General features: G+C 29.5%; 1 protein-coding gene across 1 annotated transcript in view; it reads left to right on the top strand.

The window, feature by feature from the left end:
* The window catches only part of LOC106462548 (fibrillin-1-like), a gene marked incomplete at its 5' end in the record, with an annotated part of 157,590 nt that overhangs the window by 93,799 nt on the left and 40,552 nt on the right, over positions 1–23,239 (top strand). Inside the window, 25 exons of the mRNA XM_022389848.1 lie at positions 177–239; positions 854–1,048; positions 1,610–1,735; positions 3,145–3,207; positions 3,917–4,036; positions 4,429–4,497; positions 4,698–4,760; positions 5,561–5,623; positions 6,074–6,136; positions 6,998–7,117; positions 8,615–8,677; positions 11,307–11,489; positions 12,921–12,992; positions 14,897–14,965; positions 16,046–16,228; positions 16,980–17,045; positions 17,366–17,437; positions 18,204–18,386; positions 18,721–18,789; positions 19,515–19,685; positions 20,684–20,755; positions 21,334–21,516; positions 21,753–21,830; positions 22,071–22,253; positions 22,716–22,970. Of these exons, the coding sequence (XP_022245556.1) occupies positions 177–239; positions 854–1,048; positions 1,610–1,735; positions 3,145–3,207; positions 3,917–4,036; positions 4,429–4,497; positions 4,698–4,760; positions 5,561–5,623; positions 6,074–6,136; positions 6,998–7,117; positions 8,615–8,677; positions 11,307–11,489; positions 12,921–12,992; positions 14,897–14,965; positions 16,046–16,228; positions 16,980–17,045; positions 17,366–17,437; positions 18,204–18,386; positions 18,721–18,789; positions 19,515–19,685; positions 20,684–20,755; positions 21,334–21,516; positions 21,753–21,830; positions 22,071–22,253; positions 22,716–22,970 (2,847 nt within the window). The remainder of the gene's footprint in view (positions 1–176; positions 240–853; positions 1,049–1,609; positions 1,736–3,144; positions 3,208–3,916; positions 4,037–4,428; positions 4,498–4,697; positions 4,761–5,560; positions 5,624–6,073; positions 6,137–6,997; positions 7,118–8,614; positions 8,678–11,306; positions 11,490–12,920; positions 12,993–14,896; positions 14,966–16,045; positions 16,229–16,979; positions 17,046–17,365; positions 17,438–18,203; positions 18,387–18,720; positions 18,790–19,514; positions 19,686–20,683; positions 20,756–21,333; positions 21,517–21,752; positions 21,831–22,070; positions 22,254–22,715; positions 22,971–23,239) is intronic.

Here is a 23,239-nt window from a genome sequence, read left to right on the forward strand (position 1 = left end):
GCTTAGGTAGTATCTAGCTGTAGTTACTTAAGCTCAATCGTGACTTTATGCTGCTAAAACAGTATATATTTGTCTTCACTTTAAAGCTTTGATAATTCATTCTTTTTAAGATTTTTTCATATATATCATTAAAAGTGTTGAAACCATCGTTATAGTATTTGTTTTTTTCTCTTTAGTTGGTTGTCGAGCTGGTGAACAGTGTCCAGATCAATTGGCTTGTGTTAGAAACCAGTGTAGAGGTAAATAAATACACGGTTATTCACATATCTACATTTTTTGTAAGTTTATCTTTTCTTTGTTGTTAAGCTCAAAGCTATACAGTGGGCTGTCTATGCTTTGAGCAACATGGTTAATAAAACTTGATTTTTAGCATTATAAGCTTAGACTTACTGTTGAGTCATGTTATAACTTTTTGTAAAAATAAGTTGTTGGATGGTTGTCAAAATGATGCAGTTTGCACCTTTCATAATCCATAGACCATTTAAGAAATTGACTTGTACACACATATATATGTTACTAGAAGGTCCAATTTTTCAAAATGTGAAAAAAATATTAAATTGTATTAATTCATGATTTACCCACAAGTCTTTTTTTATTTTAGCAAATAAGATATTATCCTAAAGATTGACTTTTAAAAACGAAAATACTTTAGTAACTTATTTAGGTCATTAATGATTGACAAAGTGTGTTAGTTTGTGACTTAAAATTTTAAAAGCTACAAGAGTTAGAATAGATCATGCTACATATATTATTAATGTGATGTAGATAATACAAATTTTGTATGACATCCAAATAAAATTAAGTAAAACTCGAACATTATTCTATTGTTTAAATTTTCTTGTGATAATTTTAGATCCCTGTGAAGGCAGTGCCACTTGTGGACCCAATGCAAAATGTAAGGTTGTAAATCATCGACCTGTTTGTTTTTGTCCTCCCAATTTTGTTGGTCGACCCAATGCTAATGTTGGCTGTATCAGAGTGACTACTCCCTGTAATGATAACACACAGTGTCCATTGGGGTATTATTGTTTTAATGGATTCTGCAGAGGTAAGACTATTGAATATTGTTTTGATTTTTGTTATATGTAAAGCACATAGTTTTATAGGATATTTTGCTTGAATACGTAAAGTAAATTACAATAATCAGTTTTATTATGTATTATTCCATTTTACGAAAGGTTTTTTTGTGTTAAAATGACACAAGTAAGAAATACCAAAATTAAGCTTTTGCATCACAAAATCAAAGTTTTGTTATTCATTATAACAAAAAGTCTTTCAGAAGCACAGTGGTAAGACTGAAGAATTATAATGTTAAAACTAGGTTTCGATACTCATGGTGGGTACAGCACAGAGAGCCCATTGTGTATCTTTGTGCTTAACAACAAACAAAGAAACGTTTCAATATTTTTTATATGTATATATAAAATGGGTACAACATACAATTTGTTTGGTCTTTTTCATGTACAATATTTTGCTGTAGTTTATAAAATAAAATGTTTTTAAGAACTACTACCCAAAATTATAACTTATTATGATCACAAATGTTCTGAAGTAAACACATCATATTCCACTTCATATTTGTAATTTAACAATTTTTTTTCTTTCCCAGTGGCTTGTAGCACAAACAAGGACTGTGCAGTAAATGAAAAATGTTCCAGTGGCCGTTGTATCATCCAGTGTTTACAAGATCGAGATTGTCCATCAGGAGAGATTTGTGAACAAAATCTATGTCGAAGTAAGAGATATTATTATCCCATGTGGAATAAAATATATGAATACATATGTATATATAATATACCTTTGTGAAGATCTGTGTTCCATATATTGCAATATAATTTCGGATATATAAATAAATATTTGTTATGTTCTGCCACATGTATCCAAAATTTTCATTTCCAAATATTGTACATATATATCCTCTTGCTTACAGTACATGTCAAATATTTGCACATTTTACTAAAATATACATAACATACTTGCAAAATATATCCAACATATTTTTTAATACGTTACTAAAATACAGAATAACCCATTTCAGTACATAACACTTCAATTAATTGTTAAACAGATGCTATATTTTGATAAGATGGTGAATAAACATTTTTGGGCATTCAAAAACAGTTTAGCATTGAAAATAGCTTCAAAATGGTGCAAACATTGTGATGGCTTTCTTAATGGTGAAACTTATAGAGTATATATTTTAACAGTTGACTGGCATCTAATTCTATAGCAAAATATAACTTGGTTTGTTTTGAATTTTGCTTAAAGCTGCATGATGACTATCTGTGCTAGCCATCCCTAATTTAGCAGTGATAGACTAGAAGGAAGGCAGCTAGTCAACAGCACCCACTTCCAACTCTTGGGCTACTCTTTTATCAATAAATAGTGGGATTGGTCATAATGCCCCATGACTGAAAGGACAAGCATGTTCAGTGACTTGACACAAAATATAGTTAACTACCGTAAAACACTATTAGAAAATAAAACTATGGTTGTATGATTAAAAACAAAAACATTTCTTGGTCCAGTGTGTAATGTATTAAGATAAATATGTATATCGTGACTAGAGAATGCACATATTTTTCAGGCCATATCAATATAAAATGAATCACTTTTGAAAATCAGTAGCTAGTAGTTGTCATTATTTCAAGGTCTTTTTGATTTTGTTGTTATTACTTCCATATTTTTTGTTTATTTTAAAAGAGTTGTTTTTGATACATCTCAACTTAATCTTGCCTTAATTTTATCTCCAAGTTACAACTTTTTTGTTTTTGATACATCTCAACTTTATCTAATTTTGCCTGTACTTTACCTCAAAGTTAAAAATGTGTATTTTGAACATCTCTTATTAAAGCTTTTTGATAATTTCTAATTTACTTAATTTTGCCTGTGCTTTATCTCCAAGTTGGTTGGTTTTTATGTACAACTCCCAGAAATGCATTTTGATACATCTCAACTCTACTTAATCTTGCCCAAACTTTATCTACTCAGTAATATAGTGTAACAGCTTTTGCCAAACATCCAATTAGTTGCTCCCATAATCTATTTTATTTTAAGATAATCAACACTAGTCATTATAAACATGCTATAACACAGCAAAATTTGCCCCATTTTCACAAATTTTAATTTTTTTGTACCTTATAGTTGGTTGCAGAGGAGACAGTGACTGTCCATTTAATGAGGCCTGCATCAGCAATCAATGTCACAGTAAGTTTCACATGCACTCATTTATCTATTCCGTTAATAGAACAGTTAATATAACTGAAGTTATTTGAAGAAACAAAGCCATAGCATTATCATGATCTGCATTTTAAAGTATAATTTTCATTTGATTCAAAGCTGAACATGAATTCTATAAGCAGTTAAACAAACATTATTCAGATAAAATCAAAATCTTGAGCTTAGAGGTGTTTTACTGAATAATTCTTACAGATATTACAGGTGTGATCAAAATAAATGTATGCAAACAGAAACTATGTATCTGAATCTTGAATTAATAAACATTTGAGATTTATATTACTCTTCACTAAGAAAAATAATTATTGAAAAAGATAGCAGTTTTATAACATTTTATCTCAATGATCTTGATTACATTAAGATATTGACTCAGCTGTCGTTTTCTTACATAATATTTAAAGCCCTTTAGCTTGTCTGAAGTAGAGTCTTCCTATGGAAATTTAGAAATGTTTTACATCTGTAGTCAGAAAATCTGTAATGTCTTAATAATATAGCTGTAGTAGTTTTAGATGGTTCTCATATTTTGTCTTTATGATATTACAGTGTTAATTTTGGATTATTTAGATTACATACACTCCTGGCTGAACTTTGAAAAATTGTTTAGTAACTGATTTTTACTGGATTCTTTTTATTAAAATACATGAAATAAATAACCTTAGGATTCTGTAATATTTTTCAGATCCATGTGATAATGTTAGTATTTGTGGAACCAATGCACTTTGCCAGGTAACCAACCATTTGATTGACTGTGTGTGTCCACCAGAGCTCACAGGGGATCCCAGGGAAGAGTGTAATAGAGGTAAAACATGCTGTGCTTTAAGTATTCTGTTTTATATACTTGGTAACAATCATAAAAGTGTTGAACATTTGGTAATACTTTGAAGCTAGCTTCATTTTTTATTTATCTTTGGGTTCATGATATATCTGTTCATGTTGTGACCTGTTTGTTATTAAGATGCACAAACAACTCTGCTATGATGAGGGAACTAACTGCTTGGAGGGTTGTTTTATAACTGTTTTGCTGATCTATTGATGTATTGCAATGTATTTTATAAAAGCTGTACATATCTATATTAGTGTTCCATATTGATTTTTTGTTTCTGTTTTAGTATACTATATTGATATACAAAATATTGTTACAGTGAAACCTTTTAAATATGCAACAAAATAAAGCTGTCACTATTTTTGCAGTATCAACAACTTGTTCTAGTGACAATGAATGTGGGCCTGGAAAATATTGTGAAGCATCGATGTGCACAAGTAAGAACAAGAGAGTTTTTCATTCTGGGAATTTATGGTCTATTTTCTATGTATATATCTGACTTTTTAACTACTAATCTGTAGTTAATATTGTTTATATTTCACAAAAATATTAAACTGACTATTTTTAATGCTCATTTAACTTCTTTAAGTTCACAAAATTCAGTTAGTAGAAAAATAATTTTCTGTTTTACTTTCAGTTGCTTGCAGTAGTGATACTGAGTGTTTAGACAATGAGAAATGTATAGACCACCGATGCAGTGGTAAGAACTGAGAGATTTAAAATATTTTATACTTCAAGAGATTTAAATCAATATTAGAAATTCTATATACCCCTTTTTAAACATCTTTTTTTATGTAACTGTTTTGCAGTTATTTCAAACAAGTGCACACAAACATATGACTACGTTTATTTATAGAGAAAGAAGAGTAAATTAAATGTGATTAGAATATATAGCTTCTGATTATGTATGTGTGAATTTATTACTTTAATATCTTGAAAATATTGTCTTAAATATATTGGTTTTAAACTCTTTATGTCCAAACTTGAAGTGATAAATAATATTTTGGTCTTATTCACTTTTAGTTATACAGGTGTTTTAAAATAGTTCTCAGGTTGATGCTTGTTTTAGAAACTTTATATTTCTTTAATGTGATACTGATGTGGAACACTAGTCTGACATAACTGTCACACAACTATGTGTATCTGCAACTTATTGAACCCTTTTTTTCAAGAAGTTGTAATGTTTTTTACTCCTTTTTTTAAGTATAGATTACCAGAACTGAACATCTAATATTTTTGAAACTATTTTCCCTTTTACGATTTAATTAAAGTAACATAAACTGATCCATGTTTTTTTAGTGTTTTGTAGTTTTATTATTTCACTGTTCTCTATTTCCTCTCAATATTTTTGAAATTACTGCTTTTCTCAGTGTATCTACGTTATTATTCAGTATATAAATTTCTGATTGGCAATCTTCTACTGCATCAGTATAATCATTTATAGAATTAAGCTTATTTCCAAATCAAAGTTGTATATGTTGGTTTTATTTTCTTTGTTAGTTATTTGCACAAGTGATAATAATTGTCCAGATGGATATATCTGTGAAAAAGGACAGTGTAGCCGTAAGTTGATGTTTTGTACTATTCCATGTATCATTCTTTCATTCTCTTTTCAGTACTTGCACAACACTCTTAAACAGTGAATGGAAACAAACAAATATATTTATATGAAATTCAAGTAAACACCGTAGATAAATACCTGTTAGTTCAACATGCTTATCAGTTGTTTACAAGTCATTTCTTAATCCATTCTCTGAAGAAGTAATGCAGTTACTTCTATTAAAGTGAATTTTTCAAAGAGATTTATTTTTTCTGCCTTTCATCAAAATTACATTAAAATTATGTGTAGTCTGACAGATTTACAGTCATATTTTATAAATTATTATAATTTTGTAAAGCTTACACTCTTTTGCATGCTTTATAAATTGTTTTATATGATAAACTTCACGTTAAAATTTGATGGTTTTAACCTCAGTTGTTTCATTTTATTTTGTGTGTGTGCATTCTCTCCAGCTGGCTGTAGGAATGACTATGAATGCCCCCTAACAGATACCTGCATCAATCTACTGTGCATCAGTAAGTTTAGATTTATGAATTAGTTTATTTAAACTATTTGCACTGAAATGAAAGTATGTTTCCTTTCTTGTTTTCTCAATTTCTAAAACACACATTATGTGGATGGAAAAGCATGTTATCTTCATTCTAAAATGGTTATTAAGAAAGACAATAAAAGATATGTACCAGTATTTTAAATAAATAAATATAGCTGTTGTTTAAGCCTCTAATGATGTTTCCCTGTCATGAACAAGAATTTGGCAAAAACAGTTCAAATAAAAACTCAGTTTCTTTGATTTGTTCACTTCTGTTCAAAAACAAATTTTATTTGACCTACTTGTAACAACCTCTTTTTATAAGTATTCAATTTTACTTTTAACTAATATTATAAAGAGATTTTCACAAGTTATGTCATCCCTTGTATCATGGTTATTTCTATAGGGCTAATAAAGTTGCTTAATTGTGGGTGGTGTTATAAATCTCACAATCCAAGAGAATGGTCAATGCCTAACTAAACGTGGGGATAATTTAAATTGTCTTCTTCTTGTAATATGGGGTATAATTCTATTATTCCACAAAGTATCATCCCAATAATCAGAGAATTTTAAGGCACAAATTGAGTGGCTTGTTTATATGACTGGACAGTGCTATAAAAACAATATCATTTTCATAGGCGTATACTCATTTTAGTTAATTGAGTTTATATTCTTCATTTCATTTCAAACAATGACAATTAATTTCAATAAATATTCGTGCTAATTCACATTATCCTCTACAAGTGCTATCTTCATATAACCAGTAATCTGGTTAATAAGATTTGTCAATTGTTACTTGCCTGTTGTTACTTTTACTTAATTTGATATTTTGCATTTTATTCATTAGACCCATGTAGCAGTCCAACAGCTTGTGGCACAAATGCTCAGTGCCAACCAGTAGACCACCAGCCTTTCTGTATCTGTCTTCATAATTATACTGGTGACCCAAGAGTTGAATGTATCAAAGGTATGTTACATTTACTTATTTTCTGTTAAAGTAAAATGAAACTGAATTCTTTTAACTTGAGTATCTTACATATTTTTAACAGATGTTTAATATATCATGGTTTATTTATTATTTAATATTCCACTAAAAACTGGGCCAAACCTGACCCAATGGTTAGCATAGTGGCATGTGAGCTGAGCTTTCATGGTTTATGTTTTGTTAACACACACACACACATAAAATCACATTTTACACTTTGAGACTGTGGTTTCATTATAAGAGTGACAGTTAAATCCAACTATTTGGTCTGCCAAAAGTAGCTCAAACGTTGGTGGGTGGTGTAGACTAGATGCTTTCTCTTTATTCTATCAACTTCAAAATTAGGGATGGCTAGCACAGATAGCCCTCGTGTAGCTTTGTGTAAAATCCAAACAAAACAATCTCTTCAGAACTAAGAAATAATTATTATGGTTGATTTAATAATTACTGATAAAATAAATGTTTCTTAGTATCTTTGTATATTTTCTCTTTTAGAAATAATATCTTTAAAAAGTACAAGTTTCTAAAATTATTTATTCTATTTAGTGTATTTGAGTTTCATGTAGCATAAAAAGTAATCAGAGCACCAGGCTACATGTGGGGCTGAAATAGTCATGTGTAAAACATAAAGTCAAAATTAGATAACAACAAAACCCTAATCCCAACTGGAAACATCAAATGAATACTGCACTAAACATACAAAAATAAGAGAATGAGAAAAGCAAAGAACAAGGAATAGATATTTAGTTATTCCCTTATTCAGAGAGCGTTTTAAAGTAGAAGAGACAATAATAGAAAATGCTTATAAGTGGAGTATGTTGTAACCAGCATGGAAACACAAACAAATGATGAAATAGAAAAAAAGAATAATTGAAAAAACAGTTGGTTATTATCAACTACTAAAAACTGAAAATTGTTATTACTAATTTTAAAAGTAATGGTTTGGAGTATCTTAAATGTGCATTTTATTACATTCTACATACAAATATGTTAGTATTCTACAATACAATCAACTAAAAAGCTTGGTCACTGTTAGATGCAGTTCATAAGCTTATTATTATTCTCTTTCCCTTTACCTGCCTTGAACAATTCACCGTTGTGTATCTTTACAAGCAACAATCAAATCTTCATATCCTGTCTTTAATTTTTTTGTTTTCATATTTCATTGTCTATTTAAGGGTATTTTACTTTGTACACAATCTATTATTCTAATAAGTCATTTGTTTTTACACATATATGTGTGTTTTTGAGTTTTTATAGCATCAGACTGGTTTATAAGTACTTTTAATTTTTAACAGTTTATTTTTCATAGTTTTATATAATATAAGGGGTAATATTAATTTCAGGATAGAACCTAATTCATTTCATTTATAAATCCAATTTTAAGCCATCATTAATGAATAAAATTTCAAACAGTTACTTTTTATTAGCCATTGCTGGAAAATACGTAATACATATGATTGCTTTTTTTTTTCTCAGTGGATTGCTTTATTGATTCTGATTGTGGTGCTTCAGAAATATGCCAGAATTACCAGTGTACTGGTAAGTAATGTTTTAGTGTTTTTTTTTTAATTCTTTACCACTCTATACATACTTTGAGGCAATAAGTTTAATAGTTTTCATCATAAATCTTCTGCTTAAAGTTATTACAGTATAAAAAATGCACTCTCATATTTAGCCTATATCTTTAATTCTTTGATTTATTTTGTGAATGCAGTACAATTCGACTTCAGTTAGAATTATTAATATATTATTAAGTAATGTTTATAGTGTTTTGAATTTTTTACTATTGTTGGAGCTTTTGTTATTGTCGTAAAATATTCATGCCATTCACATTTTTAATCCCATAATATTTTGTTAAATTATTGTTAGAATAAACTGTAGATGCCATATAGAATATTTTCTTCTCCTTCACTCCTGTTGGGCTTCCATATCTAATGTTCTAACTATAATTTAGTTCCAGTATGTGGTCAGCTTATAGCTTTATGCCAAAAGTTAAGTTTAACTCTGTACAGCACTTGAAGTTTCATCTGTTTAAACAAGTCTTTCTTTATCTCTCCCAACAAGTGAAGAAATTGTGTTCAATTTATAGCCTTGATGTAATGATATTTAGGGAATCTTTTACCAAAGATACAGAAGGTTGGTATTCTGTACAATTAATTATTATAGTTATTTCAGGTTTGTAGATTCAAGAACAATTTCAGATTTGGATAAAGAATTGATTGTTTCTAAAAACACTGCTCAAAGCAATGAAAGTATAATCAGAATTTATAATGTTTTATGTATGATAAGCAAAAAACCATAATATAATATCAATCACCCATTGTAGTTACATTTTATGCAAGTTAGACATCTAATGGTCAGTAAAATGATCTGAAATTCAAATGATTGGTTACTCAGGCTATGCTCACAAATGAAGGTTTGGTGAATTTACATTTGATAAGATTTCACTTCAGTGTGAAATATGGTCACCACAACAGCAAGTGTAGTCTAACCTGGTACTGATTTTGCATATTTAAAATCAGTATTGTGATTAATTCCTGAGTTACCCTCAACCATATCTCTGAACAAAAAGTCATTTTAGTGTCTGGAATCACTTGATGGACAATTAAGAACATGCTCAATGAGATAAATCCAGTAAGTGTGAAGGCCAATCCATTCAGTCTCTTCTTTTCTTCAATAAATAGTGTTGACCATTTTAACAAGTGGAAGGTAGGCATTATCACCCAATATGACAAAGCTAGAGCTAGTGGCACCAGTATATGGTAATTCAAAGGGTTTTAGGATGTGTGTGATCCCTACTATATTTCCACCACTGTCATATGTGTCATGTTTCTGTATGAAAATGAGGTGTATCTAGTTCTTCACAAAGGATATAAGCTTGCTACCTGATTGCAGAGTGAAGCATACTCATCTGTAAAGAACTATTTCTCCACTCATTGTTGGCCTAGTGGACATGTTTTTGGTACCATTGTGGCAAGCATTTTGTGCCTTGCTTTATGTGGACTGCACCTCAGTGGGTATATAAGCTGGCCTTATGAAATTTATTTCTAGCATTCTATACTCTGACATAGCTGTGGCTATGAACATCTGATTAAATCTTTGAGCTTCTATCTCGAGCTAGCAGCAGACCAGAATTAATAGATGCATCATCTTCTAAACCATTCTTTAATGATGCTTTTAGACACTTGAGGCCATACACAACAGCCTACTAATATTGTGTGACTTTATCAGACAGCTCACCAGTTGAATAACACATCAAATTGTTTTGTCTAAGGTCTATCTATAGTTCAGCAAATAAACAGTTTAGAGCACTTTAAACTCTGTGATTCTTTTCAAAGTGGTGGCTGAAACAAATGAAATGAGTATAGGCTGAATGACCAATCATGATGTGTTCTAAACAAAGAGCTTATTAGGATGTGACTCATGAGAGACAAAAGATAGATCTGAAATGTTATTTTTACACATATATCTCTCATTTCAAGCTTAATCGAACAAATTAAAAGAAATGTGGGAAAAAATCTACAGTTAACTTGTTTTTATATTAGTGGTTTTGCCCTGTTATAGCTTTAATATTACAATTTTCAATTATCCGTTAATTGTTTTGAGCAATTTATATTACCTCACTTGTATCTATATTAGTACAGTGAAAAATACTGCTTCATGAAAAGGCTTCTTGTAGGTCTACCCCATTTCGATGATGATTAGAGAGCAATAGATATTTCTGATTTAATTTTTGTAATTGATATTGCTGTTTTCTTTTAGGTCTTTCTATTCTTATGTAATTAATGAACTAAAAATGGGCAGTCAGAAAACAGTAGCAAATACTGACTTAAATTATACAGTTAATAACGTTTTAGAATAGTAAAAAGTATTACAACATAAACATACAATTACAGTTTACATGTAGCAGTTTGAGTTGTTAAAAAGTGCCTTGCTAGCAAGCTCTACTGGATTAATCATGTAACTCAGTTGGTGGATCATTCACCTGTCATGTGACACATCTTTGGCTTAAATCTAAGGCGAGGAAATATATCTAGAAAAATATAAGTACAACATATCTATAAACTTTTCAAGGTGAGAAGACCACTTAGGATGAGTAAAACTAGCATATGCATCTAAATTTAGTTTTCATATTTTGCAGAAAAAAAAAATATTTATTATCCCTTAGAGGGTTGCAGGTCTGATAACAGTTGTCCAACTGATAAGGTATGCAGTAGGAGGAAGTGTGTGGATCCTTGTAGGTTCAGTGAGACCTGTGGAGTTCATGCAGTATGTAAAACAGAATCTCATGAATTGTCATGTAACTGCCCTTCTGGATTTTTTGGAAATCCCCTTATAGAATGTGTTGAAGGTAAGTCTGATTTTATCAGTTTTTTTTAAATTAAGTACATCATACTAACATTGATAACCATACCATTCATTTTGTTTTTGTACAGATAGTAACATCTACAAACTATCTCACTTATCTATATAAAATACTTGCAACAGTACCTTTTTTCTGAGTTTGGTATAATATAGCATGCTCCATTAGAACTTTTCATTACATTTAATTTGTATCTTAATATATTTGTTTATTTTTAAATGTTACATATATAAATAATATTTTCTATAGTATCTGTGTAAATAAATTATTGATAACACCATTTAAGAGAATTTTACAGAATGTTTATTTCAAGTGTCACTAATATACCTAGATAGAGTAACATGAGATGTGGGATACTTTTGTTCTGATTAAGAGATAGTTTCTAAATTTTATTGCAAGAGATTCGAGCAAGCATATTCAAAACTCTTCACATGCTCATAGTAAGATGCAAAAAGGCACAGGTGAGGTATCTTTAATGTTGAAAAAGTGTTTTAATGTTATCTGTTTTGAAGATATGTTTTAACAAAATTCAATGATATGCTATTTTGATAATTTTCTTCATATTTCACATTGGTCTGGATATTGAGCTAATCAGTGTGAATTTGAACTTTAAAAAAGACAAGAGAAAACTGCTCCTAGAGAGTGTTTGTTTGATGTTGTCAATTTTTGATTTACCAAGATCTTGAAGGCTCTGAATATTATAGATGTACCTAAGTTGTATTTAAATTCTTAAGTACTAAATTTTTAAAAAATGTGAATACAAACCACTGAAGATAGACTTATAATAAAATTTAGAGTTCATTTTACCATTGTCATTTATGAAAGAGCATCTAAAAAAAGAGTTTGTCATGCATTTGATTTTCAATAGTGAATATAATGTTTGGATGTTTGAAATTTTAATTTAGATATTGAAGGAACAAGTTTAAAGCTTCAGAGATTATACAAGTATCATCTGTATATTTTCTGTAGACTTGAATTGTTTAGGACAAGGTTTTACCAAAAGTTTTCGTAAAACAAAAAACTAAATTTATAAGGTTAGGTTCAAGGCTGGAGTGCAAAGCTACCTCATCTAATTGTTTAGAAATTTTACCATTAACACAAAGTGTGATTATGCTTATTATCATATTGCACCTGTTTCAAATGGACAAAAAACCCAAATGTTGCTAAATGGTAAATCAGAATAAAGAATACAATATAATATTGAAACTATGAGTGACTTATAAATCTGGAACCTTGAAATTTGAGTGAACTAAAACTTAATTAGAATACATACAATAAAATGGTCACTAAGTCACATATACATGTTTTTTTTTGTACTGATAATCAAACTAATTAATCAATCAACCCTTATCGTTCATTTACGGTTTATTAACTATGATCCCTTTCTACATAATCTATAAATATATTTTTTGCTTCTAGACATTAATGGCTGTTCTGTTTCTGCTGATTGTGAGAAAGAAAAAGTTTGTGAAGACAACAAATGTGTCAGTAGTAAGTAAAACATTCATTTTTGCTAAAAAAATCTACTCTTTCTTCAGCAACATGAGTGTGGCATAATAAAGTTATATAGATAAATTTTCCTTTTACCTATATTATAATTTTGAATGCTGATATGGTATTACCTCCTTTCACATAAATAGCTATTCTTGTTCAGTGCTGCCCTCTATATGCAAAACAAATTTTCGCTTGCAACAAGCTTTGAGCTCCCACGTACTTTACAATCAACTGATTGGTTTTGAGTGAGATAGTTTACATTACAGAGACATCTTTACGATACCAATCATCTGGAGGCAGGTTCCTGGATTGGTCAATCAATTTCTCACATTGCTATCATGTATCCCGTTCATAGATTCTGGGGGAGGGGATACGAGATTCCCTTTAGTCTTGAGGGGAAGATGGTATGATCCTCTTTCGTATCCCCACATGGATGTCAGTTCCTGGTGGCTGGGATTTGGATAGTAGTTGACTTATTGACGGTATGATCATCATCCTATCTTTGTGTGGATGGTAGTTCCCAGCAGCCTGGGTTTTGGTTGCAGTTGACTTGCCATGTACAGTCCATCACACCCAAGCCACTCTACTTCTAGGGGCACATCTTTTTTCTTTCACCCACATTCCAGTACTCTATGGGGTTTAGATTTGTTATGTGGTGGTTTGAATCCCTATCTCACCATTGCTCTTTCCCATAGAGATGTGCTCCTTCCTTTTTTCACCCATATCTGCAACACCTCTTTCCAAACTGGACAAAGAGTGTACCTGGTACAGATGTGGTGTAGTCTCCCATGTATGATCCTCTCCTTTGAGGGTCTATCCTTTTAGGGTGTTCTTCGGACACTTTTGAGGAGTGCTGCTTTGTTTTTTCCTCACACACACGGTCCCTACCTATTCAATGTGGGATTCTAGCTATTTATATGAGCGAAGTGAAATGTACCGTATCAGAAGTTATAATTTTCCTATACTGAAAATATATTTCTTATAGGTACTTACTTCTGTTCACGCTTCCCACCCTTCCTCCCCACTGCCAAAACTCAAAGTGATAGTTCGGTAGAATCAAATATGCTTCAAGCATGTTGCACTCTTATTGGTGGAGGGTTGTTGCATGATAATTTTCATACAAGACGCATTTGAATCAGTTGATTGTAAGGTACGTGGGAGCTCAAGGCTTGTGGCATGCAATAATATTTTTTAAGTAAGTAGCTATCAGTAATATCTTTTCAGTATAGGAAAATTATAACATCTGCATTCAAGTAATGCAGTAATATACAAAAAATGTTTTATGTTTTTTAAAGATTTTCATGTGCAAAAAACTGAGTTTATTTAGCCTTTTAAAAGATTTTAAAAGTTCTGTAAATGATTAAAGTGTAAGTTCTATAAAAAGTTAAAATCCTTGCTAAATTAGAGAGGGATTATGATAAATAAAATTACTCATTTTTATTTATTTGCTTACATATGAAAATATCCCATTTGACTTGGGACATCAATATTTATTGTTTGGTTGCATGAAAATTCTTTTAAGTGAGCAAGTAATCATAGTTAGAAACAATGGTTATAAAAAAAATGACACTTACTCTCCTATTTTGATCATGACTGGAAATAACAGATTTTAATACAATACTTTAGATACTAAGTTACTTTTTATGAAAATTGAAATGTGCTGATACTTAAAAACTTTACTAATTATACACTGAATATGAAACATTACATAATTTGTTATTTTTACTTGTAGGAAGTTACTGTTCAAATATTTGAAATTTTTATGCAATTAATTATGTTATAAAAATGTAATAGAGATTTAATTTCCATAAAATTATTTATAATAAGTTTAGTTTGAAAGAATATGATTATAATTCCTTTCCTTTAAGAATCAATTTAATTTGCATTTTTGTTTTATCTAGTTCGAGAGGAATGTGAAAATGATAGTCAATGTCAGCTTGGTGAGATATGTCAATTGACCAAATGTTTTGGTAAGCTTCTGTTGCTCTTCATAATATACTGCAGAGTACACTGAGTGAATTTTGAAATTTTCCAATTCAATGAAAATATAACTCAATTTTTTTGACTTTATAATTTCTAAGGCATTAATTTCTGCAAATGAATGTAAATATGTTTAGTAGCTTTTGTTTATCATTCATTATTACTCATTATTGTTTAGCCTGCCCTCAGATAATTCTTTTATATATTGTATAATGTCCTAGACAGTTAACGTGCTTTTTCTGTAAAAAGTTGTTCTTATCCAATCTAATTTTTATGTAGAGATAACTGATAGCATCATTATGTTTCATTAAAAGTTATGGAAGCTACTGTGTACAACTTGAGGAAAATCAGCATGTAGTAATTGATTATCTAAAATTATCCTAATTCATCAGAGTAGGTTTTTTAATTTGGTTAAGAAACACATCACAAAAAATTGTTTTCTTGCAAAAAAGTTGTTTATCTCTCTTTACATTAGGCTAAAAACATCTGTAACTATCATTTTAAATTTTTGCTATTTCACACACACACATACATATATATGGTTAAAATCCAAATTAAGTAAAAAATATACCATATTTTTTGCTGTAAATTTTTTAAATTTATATTACCATTAGTACAATTAGTTTAATTCCTGCATCGGTTATATACAAGTTCTGACAATGTTAAAATGCAGAATTATATATATATAGCAGATTTCCATGTATTATGGCTCCTGGTGGCTCAGCAATAAGCTTGAGGGCATGTAATTCTAAAATTCATAGTTCAATACCTGTGCTGGGTACACCATAGATAGCACAATGTACAGCATTATGCTTAACAACACAACAAGGAAATAAACCTCGTATTAGATGTATATGCTAATATTTGTTACAAGTAAACTGTTAACAAATTTCTTTCAAGTTGTTGTCTTTTCGAATAATAAATTTATGATAATTTTTGCTTGATGTTACAATTAATAATGTTTCTGAAATAAAATTATCGTAACTTGAAAGTTCACTAATCCTTAAGTTCTCAAAAATCAATAACTTTTAAAGTCTTTCTGATTTTATCAAAATGAATTGTTTTTCCAGAGGGATGTCGTAGTAATGCCAACTGTCCCTTTGACCAAATTTGTATCTCTGGTCATTGCCAAAACCCATGTCTATTCAAAGAAGCATGTGGATTACAAGCTAACTGTTTTACTGAAAGACATGAGAAAATCTGCACATGTCCACCAGGATTTACTGGTAATGCCAGGATTGAATGTCAAAAGAGTAAGTTGAAAGCCATGCACTGAAGTTAATAGACTTTCTGTTCAAATACAAAATACATATGTGTTTTTTCTGTATCTCATGTTAAGAATAGTGAGATATTATAACCCAAATCTATTATTTATCACTAAATTCCATTCATAATGTTAAACAAAACTTTAGTTGCATATCCAAATCTACTTCTAACAAAAAATTTCATATAGCCTTAAACCAATTCCAAATTTTAAAACTCACTGCACATATGTTTTGTTTATTAGAGTTTTATTTTTATTATAATAAAAATACTAAAATGATATTCATTTAAAAGTATATATGTCTTTAACAAATTGTACAATTTTTTTCATCTGACAAAAGCAAATGTAGATTGAAATTAGAAAAATATACCATCTTTACATGAAGTGTGATAAATTATAACTGCTATTAATAATCTATACCTGCTTCTTAACAACATTAAGTATCATATATTTATCATTCAGTATTTTACTAGCAAGTGACATAATCCTACTGCTATATTTTAATTTCTAAAGAATTGTATATAATTTAACCAATAGGCTTAAAATTTGTGATAAAAATCTTTCTAACTATGAATGAAATGTCTTTTGTTTTAAATTCAAAATGGACAAATTAAGCTGTGGAATGTGGGAAAAAATGGTTTTCAATGTTTCACTAGCTTTTGGCATTTAAACCATAACTTTTATTGTGTATACTTTACTTCATCTATTTAAATAATATGTATAACTTTTTTAATGAACAGTTGGAATATGTAACTCAGATGAAGAGTGCCTGGTGGGAACTATTTGTCAAAGTGGACAATGTGTTGGTATGTTCCAGTTAATATTTATTTTCTCATCTTATTGTCAATTCCTACTCAATGGATTAATTAGTACTGTTTTGTTAATTTTTATTTTAATTTTTTTGCACTCACATATTTGTGTGATTAATAGATACATAGACAGCTGTACTTAAGACTTGTTAATTCATGCATTTATTCATGCTAACATTAATTAGTATAATTTATTACCCTTTTTTATCAGAATTCGAAGCATGCATTATAATTTTGAGAACAAGTTACTTAATAACATAGTGTTAATTTATAATTTTAGTAGATAAGAAACACTTTGTGAAGTTTTATATTTTCAGTATTGCCAAAAAGATGTTCTTCAGACAATGATTGTGCTCAAGGCCAGATTTGTGAAGACACCAGTTGTGTGTGTAAGTACTGAATGTTTACTATTAATTATCATTGTTATACTGTAAGTATTGCATTGAAAAGTTTATAATAATATATATTTATAAGTTATCATCTATCAATATTTATTACTCTGTCTGTATGTTTAACTTAGTTTGATTGCATATACTTTAATCAGTTAAATACATGATACATTTCTTTACTATACTGCTTTTATTTCCTAACTTCTTAATTTTCCATCTCTTGTTCTCCTTACTTTTTACTGTAGTTTGTGTTTTAATCACTGTTTATTGACAAATGTATCCCATTTGAACCTACTTTCAGGTTTATTGGATGAAAATCCCACAGAAATTCACTTCTACTAATAACATATTTCACCAAAATTATTCCAAATATATGAATTTTTTTTAGCCATATAAAATGACTAAGAATTTTTAGGACAAAAGAAGTCCAGGAATTACAATAATTGAAGGATGAAGACAGCAGCTTCAGAGGCATCGCTAGACACTAGAACATGGGGCCCGTGCCCATTTTCTATTTGACAGTACCCAGAATCCCCAGATGGTGTTTTTAAAAATCAGAATAGGAAACTATAATCAATATCATACTGAAACACCAAAAATTCCTGCACTTATTGGCCTGAGCCTCATATTTTTTAAGTACCTAATGACGCCTCTGATCAGCATAAATTATCATTTTGACAAGAGTTTTAACTATGTCTTTTTTAAAACTGTTTCAATATATCAGACATCTGTTTCATAAAATTAGCTTTTAATGCAAAACTTATAGATGGATGCCGAAGTCACAGTGACTGTGAGTTTTTCATGGCCTGTATGGATCATCAATGTCAAGATCCTTGCAGTAAAAAAGATGTTTGTCACACTCTAGCTGTATGCCATGCCATCAATCATCATGCTGTTTGCCATTGCCCTGAAGGTTATACTGGAAATGCAAAAATACACTGTAACCCAGGTAATATTACATTGTTTTATTATTTGAAAATACGTCGTCTGGTGTTCAGTGTCCTTAATACTAAATACGTTTTAGGAATATAAAATTTATAGTAGTTTGTTGTTCTTTAACAAGTTTAGACAACTTCTGAGAAATAGATTTGTAATATTTTAGCATATAAAAGTGATTGTTACATATTTTAAAATTGGAAAACCTAAGCAATACATAGGTATGAAATGAAATGATAGTTAAAAATAGATATTGGTTGTAACAACTCATGTTAAATATTCAGAATGCAATATTTCTTGCATAGATGAATTTTCCACTATAGTATATATATATATTTTTTTTTTAGTGATTGAAGATTGCTCTGTTGACATAGACTGTGAATTGGGTAAACTTTGCATCAGTAATAAATGTATTGGTAAGTAAGAGAAGCTGTATCTTGTTTTATTTTGAAATAACAAAATAGTATATAAAATGTGTTATATTGTCATTCACGTTTGAAACGTATATTTTCAGTAAAGTATAGAAAAAAAAAACATTTTATCACAAGTATATTTGCTTCCATAGGCAATAATTTCAGATTTGAATTTCACAATAGTTCTTCCTGACAGAACAATGGTCCTCTTCATATTGACTTCAAATAAGAAAATGTTAAAGTTAATTGATTTTATGTCAAAACTGTTCAACATGAAATATGGATTATTAATTTTTCCTCTTATGACAGTGATATAGGGTACTGATTGTTTTGTATGAATATATATATGTCAAATATAAAAAAGTTATTGATAATCATATTTAGTAAATAACTGAAGAAGTTATCCTTTTTATACAATGAAACAAGATCAACAAACATTTGTGTTAGCTTTTAAAAGAAACACAAGCACCAGAACACTCAAACATAACTAGTTCTTTCATGAAGAGATTGTATACTTCTGAAGCTGAAAGAACAGGTCACAATTTTGTTCAGAAAAATATTAAACCTCTAATATTATTATGTGTCACTCATATTTATCAGTAGAGTAAATCTAGTTATATTATATGCTCATTCCACAGTTTTTGCAAATAAACTAATGGAAAAAAAGAATAACTCTTTGTTGGTTTAAATAAGACTTAATTTTATTTCATTCATGATTGTGTGTTCAGTTGGTTGTCGCATTGATTCCCACTGTCCATATGACAAGTCATGTGTGGAAGGATATTGTAAAAACCCATGCCAGCTGAAAGATGCTTGTGGTGTCAATACCTTATGTCACGTTATCAACCATAAAGTAGAGTGTATTCCAGATGGAACCCATTGTGAGAATGAGGAAGATTGTAAGTTTATTTTTATTTATTAAAACATTTGTTTTTGCAATAGTATGTATGACAAAATATTTATTTTATTTATGTTGAATAAAATGTTTGAAAGATAAACTATTTAGTGCTCCTTTTAAATTTTAAAGTACATTTAACCAATAACGTTTACAATTATCTTTATGTTTGCAAAACTATCAAGAAGTTAAAGAAATAACTGACTTCTTAATAAAAGAAATTATTGATTGTAGTTCGTAGTAAAGTTTGTGCCAAATTGAAATAAGCAATATGCCACACTATAGTAGTTAATAAGTAATTTATGAAAAAAAAATCAGTAATAATAACACAATTCTTTTAGTTTATTATTAAAATAAAATCTCATTTCTTGACATTTTTTCCACCAAAAACAAGGTTATTGATCTTGTACAATTTAACTTCAGGTCAAAGCCTCAATTACTGAAGGTACTTAGTTGATGATTCAATGCAGTTATTTATTGCTTTAGGCTTAAAGGTATTTCCTAAGTATAGCTATTGTAAATGCATGATATAAGAAAAACTGGTATTATTTAAGCCTATCCAACATATCAAGATTTTGTTACCCTCTTTTTATTATAATAATTTTTGTTTCCTTGAATTATTTTTGTTATTTATAAACCTTTCATTTATTTAGAAACTACATAAAAATGAGTAGAATAAAAGGAGTTTTTTCAGCTAAAATGATAAATTTATGGTAGATTGAGCTCTAAATAAGTGCCATATAAGCAGTAGCTATTGCATTAACTCTTTATCACAATTAGTAGAGTACTTGCCTTTGCTAATTAATGATCATTGTACAAGCCTGAGATATGGCCCATGAACAAGCCTTGTTTACAAGAAGGGAAGAATGTGACAGAGCAAATTGTTCAAAATTTATTTATCAGTAGTAGCTAATGGATTAATGCTTTAGCTAAAATAATGATAGAGCACGTGGATTATCACAAATATATATATATATATATATATTTTCTTTCATATTCTAGGCAATGTTGAAGAGTGTTGCTCAGACATGACATGTGACTCTGATAAAATCTGTGAAAATGGCAAATGTGTTGGTATGTTTCGTCTTTGTAAATACTTCAGTATTGATTACCTTGACTATGATGCATGATAGTGGAGCTAGTTTGACATTTAGTTTGTGAAGTACTGTTCGTAAGATTGGTAAAACACTGAAGGTATCAGTAGTTTATATACAAGCTATTAGATCCAATGAATCATTGCTTTTTGTGATTTATGGAAACTAATATTGTTAATTAGAAAAAGTAAGGTTTTGAAAATCTTTAAGTGAAGAATTGTTTTGTAATTATTGAAATACTCCTAATAGTTTCATTGGTTACTTCTGTCTTTAAGTCATCAATAGGTTAATCATAGTAATGTAATTATTTTATCATTCAAGCCAGTGTTTCAGTATTATAAATTAATTATATTTTATCTTGAAACTCATGACACTGAGTTGCTGTTTACTGAAGATGTTATTTCACCTTAACTTATAATTACATAAATTTGCAGTTGCTAATTTGGCCAAGTATTAAGTCATTATAAAAAGAAGAAATTAGGGTTATTGTGCTGTAACAGTAGAGTATCCTCTCAAATTACACACAAGTTTAGTCACTCAATTGAACTTTTTCTTTAGTTGGATGCCGTCGAGACTCTGACTGTACCTTTGATAAAGCCTGCATCAACAGCCAGTGTATTGATCCATGCAGTATGCAAAATGTTTGCAGTCGAAATGCAGATTGTCGTCCAGTTGTACACAGACCATTGTGTACTTGTAAACCAGGCTTCACAGGCCAGCCTTCTGATTATTGTAAACCCAGTAAGTTTTACATATTTTTTTAGAACTTAGCTTAAGATGCATTATTGTTTAAGAACATATGTTCATTGTTGCCATTTTGAGACAAAACTGTATAGTCATTAATAACAAATATGGACTGTACTAAAAATTTTAGAAAATGATATTTCTTAACAATAGTTGAGATATTTAGAAATGAACTAAAAAAAAGACAATCATCTTTCATACAGGTTTTCATAACGCTCATTTTCTTTTCATAGTCCCAGGAAGCCAAGTTTCATGTAATGAGGATAAAGATTGTGAAATTGAGAAGATATGTGAAGCTCACCAGTGTATTAGTGAGTACTCCCCCTACCCCCAATTTACAAGTATTTGTATTGATTTATCTCTGTAATATCATTTTATGATATATTTGTGTAACTGTTTTCAGTTAAAATTGTTTCAGTATTTTAGTAATTACAGGCTATATTTAATGCAATAACATAATTTTTGGAGTTTTGTCTTATAAATTTGATATATTATTTTGTAATGTGTTATTTTCACATCTGAATATGTATGTTTGTTCTTTACCTGTATAGTGGGTTGTCGTGATGATAGTAACTGCCCATTGAACAAAGCTTGTATCACCAGACAGTGTCAAAATCCTTGTACTTTCCCTGAGTCATGTGGTAAATATGCTACCTGTGTCCCTAACAACCACAGGCCTGTATGTACATGCCCAGTTAGTTTTACAGGTGATCCCAATGTGCAGTGTACTCATAGTAAGTTTGTGTATTCTTTTTCTGGAGAAATGTTTTATTAGTTTAAGCTGAAAGATATTTAAATAATAAAACTAGTTTTAGGGAAGAAAAATGTTACAGCAACATCTTTTATCAGAATACTCAGTTTGGTTAAATTAGTAGTGTGATTCTAAAAATAAAGGCTATCACATCTTTAATAACAAAATTAAATTAAAATCTATAAAATTATTAAGACTAACAGATATTTAAATTCTTTAATTAATCATCTTTTATTATAACAGGGTCTTGTGTTGATTAAATAGTGAATATATATCAAGCTCTAGTTATCAGTTTGGAGTTGCCAAAAAATAATACCATGTTGTGTATTTTTTTATGGAATCTATTCCTGGTTTTATTTAAAGTTGCACATAACTATCCTACTTCAATCCATAAAGTATAATTATATAATATACATTAAAATATTTCTCTTTTGTACTTTATTAGCCCCTATTGATGTCTGCACTAGAGATGAAGAATGTTCTATTGGAAATATATGTGAAGAAGGAACTTGTATTGATGCTTGTCGTACTGATAATTCCTGTCCTTATGATAAGTCATGCATTAACAAAAGGTGTCAGAATCCTTGCAGTTTTTATGGAACTTGTGGCATTCGGGCCAACTGTCGACCAGTCAACCATGAAGCAGTATGCTCATGCCCACCTGACTACATAGGGAATGCTGATAAACTGTGTGTTCCTGGTAAGGCAGTTTATTGTACCTTCACTGTCAGTTTTTAAATGATACTAAGAGCAAATGTCAGAAGTTTTCAGTATTTTGATGTTTTCATCATTGATTTTAATTTGTACCAATATTTAGCTTCTTTTTATAAATGGCTTCTTGTTCATTGCTTTTTACTCATGTAAATATTTTGAAAAATTTTAGGGTTTATCCAAAACAGTAATACTTGGGGGAGTTCAATCTCATTAAAATTAAATATCTTTCCTCATTTTGAAACTAGTATTTTCTTC

This window comes from Limulus polyphemus, unplaced genomic scaffold, assembly GCF_000517525.1.
Source record: "Limulus polyphemus unplaced genomic scaffold, Limulus_polyphemus-2.1.2 Scaffold1196, whole genome shotgun sequence".
Taxonomy (NCBI): domain Eukaryota; kingdom Metazoa; phylum Arthropoda; class Merostomata; order Xiphosura; family Limulidae; genus Limulus; species Limulus polyphemus.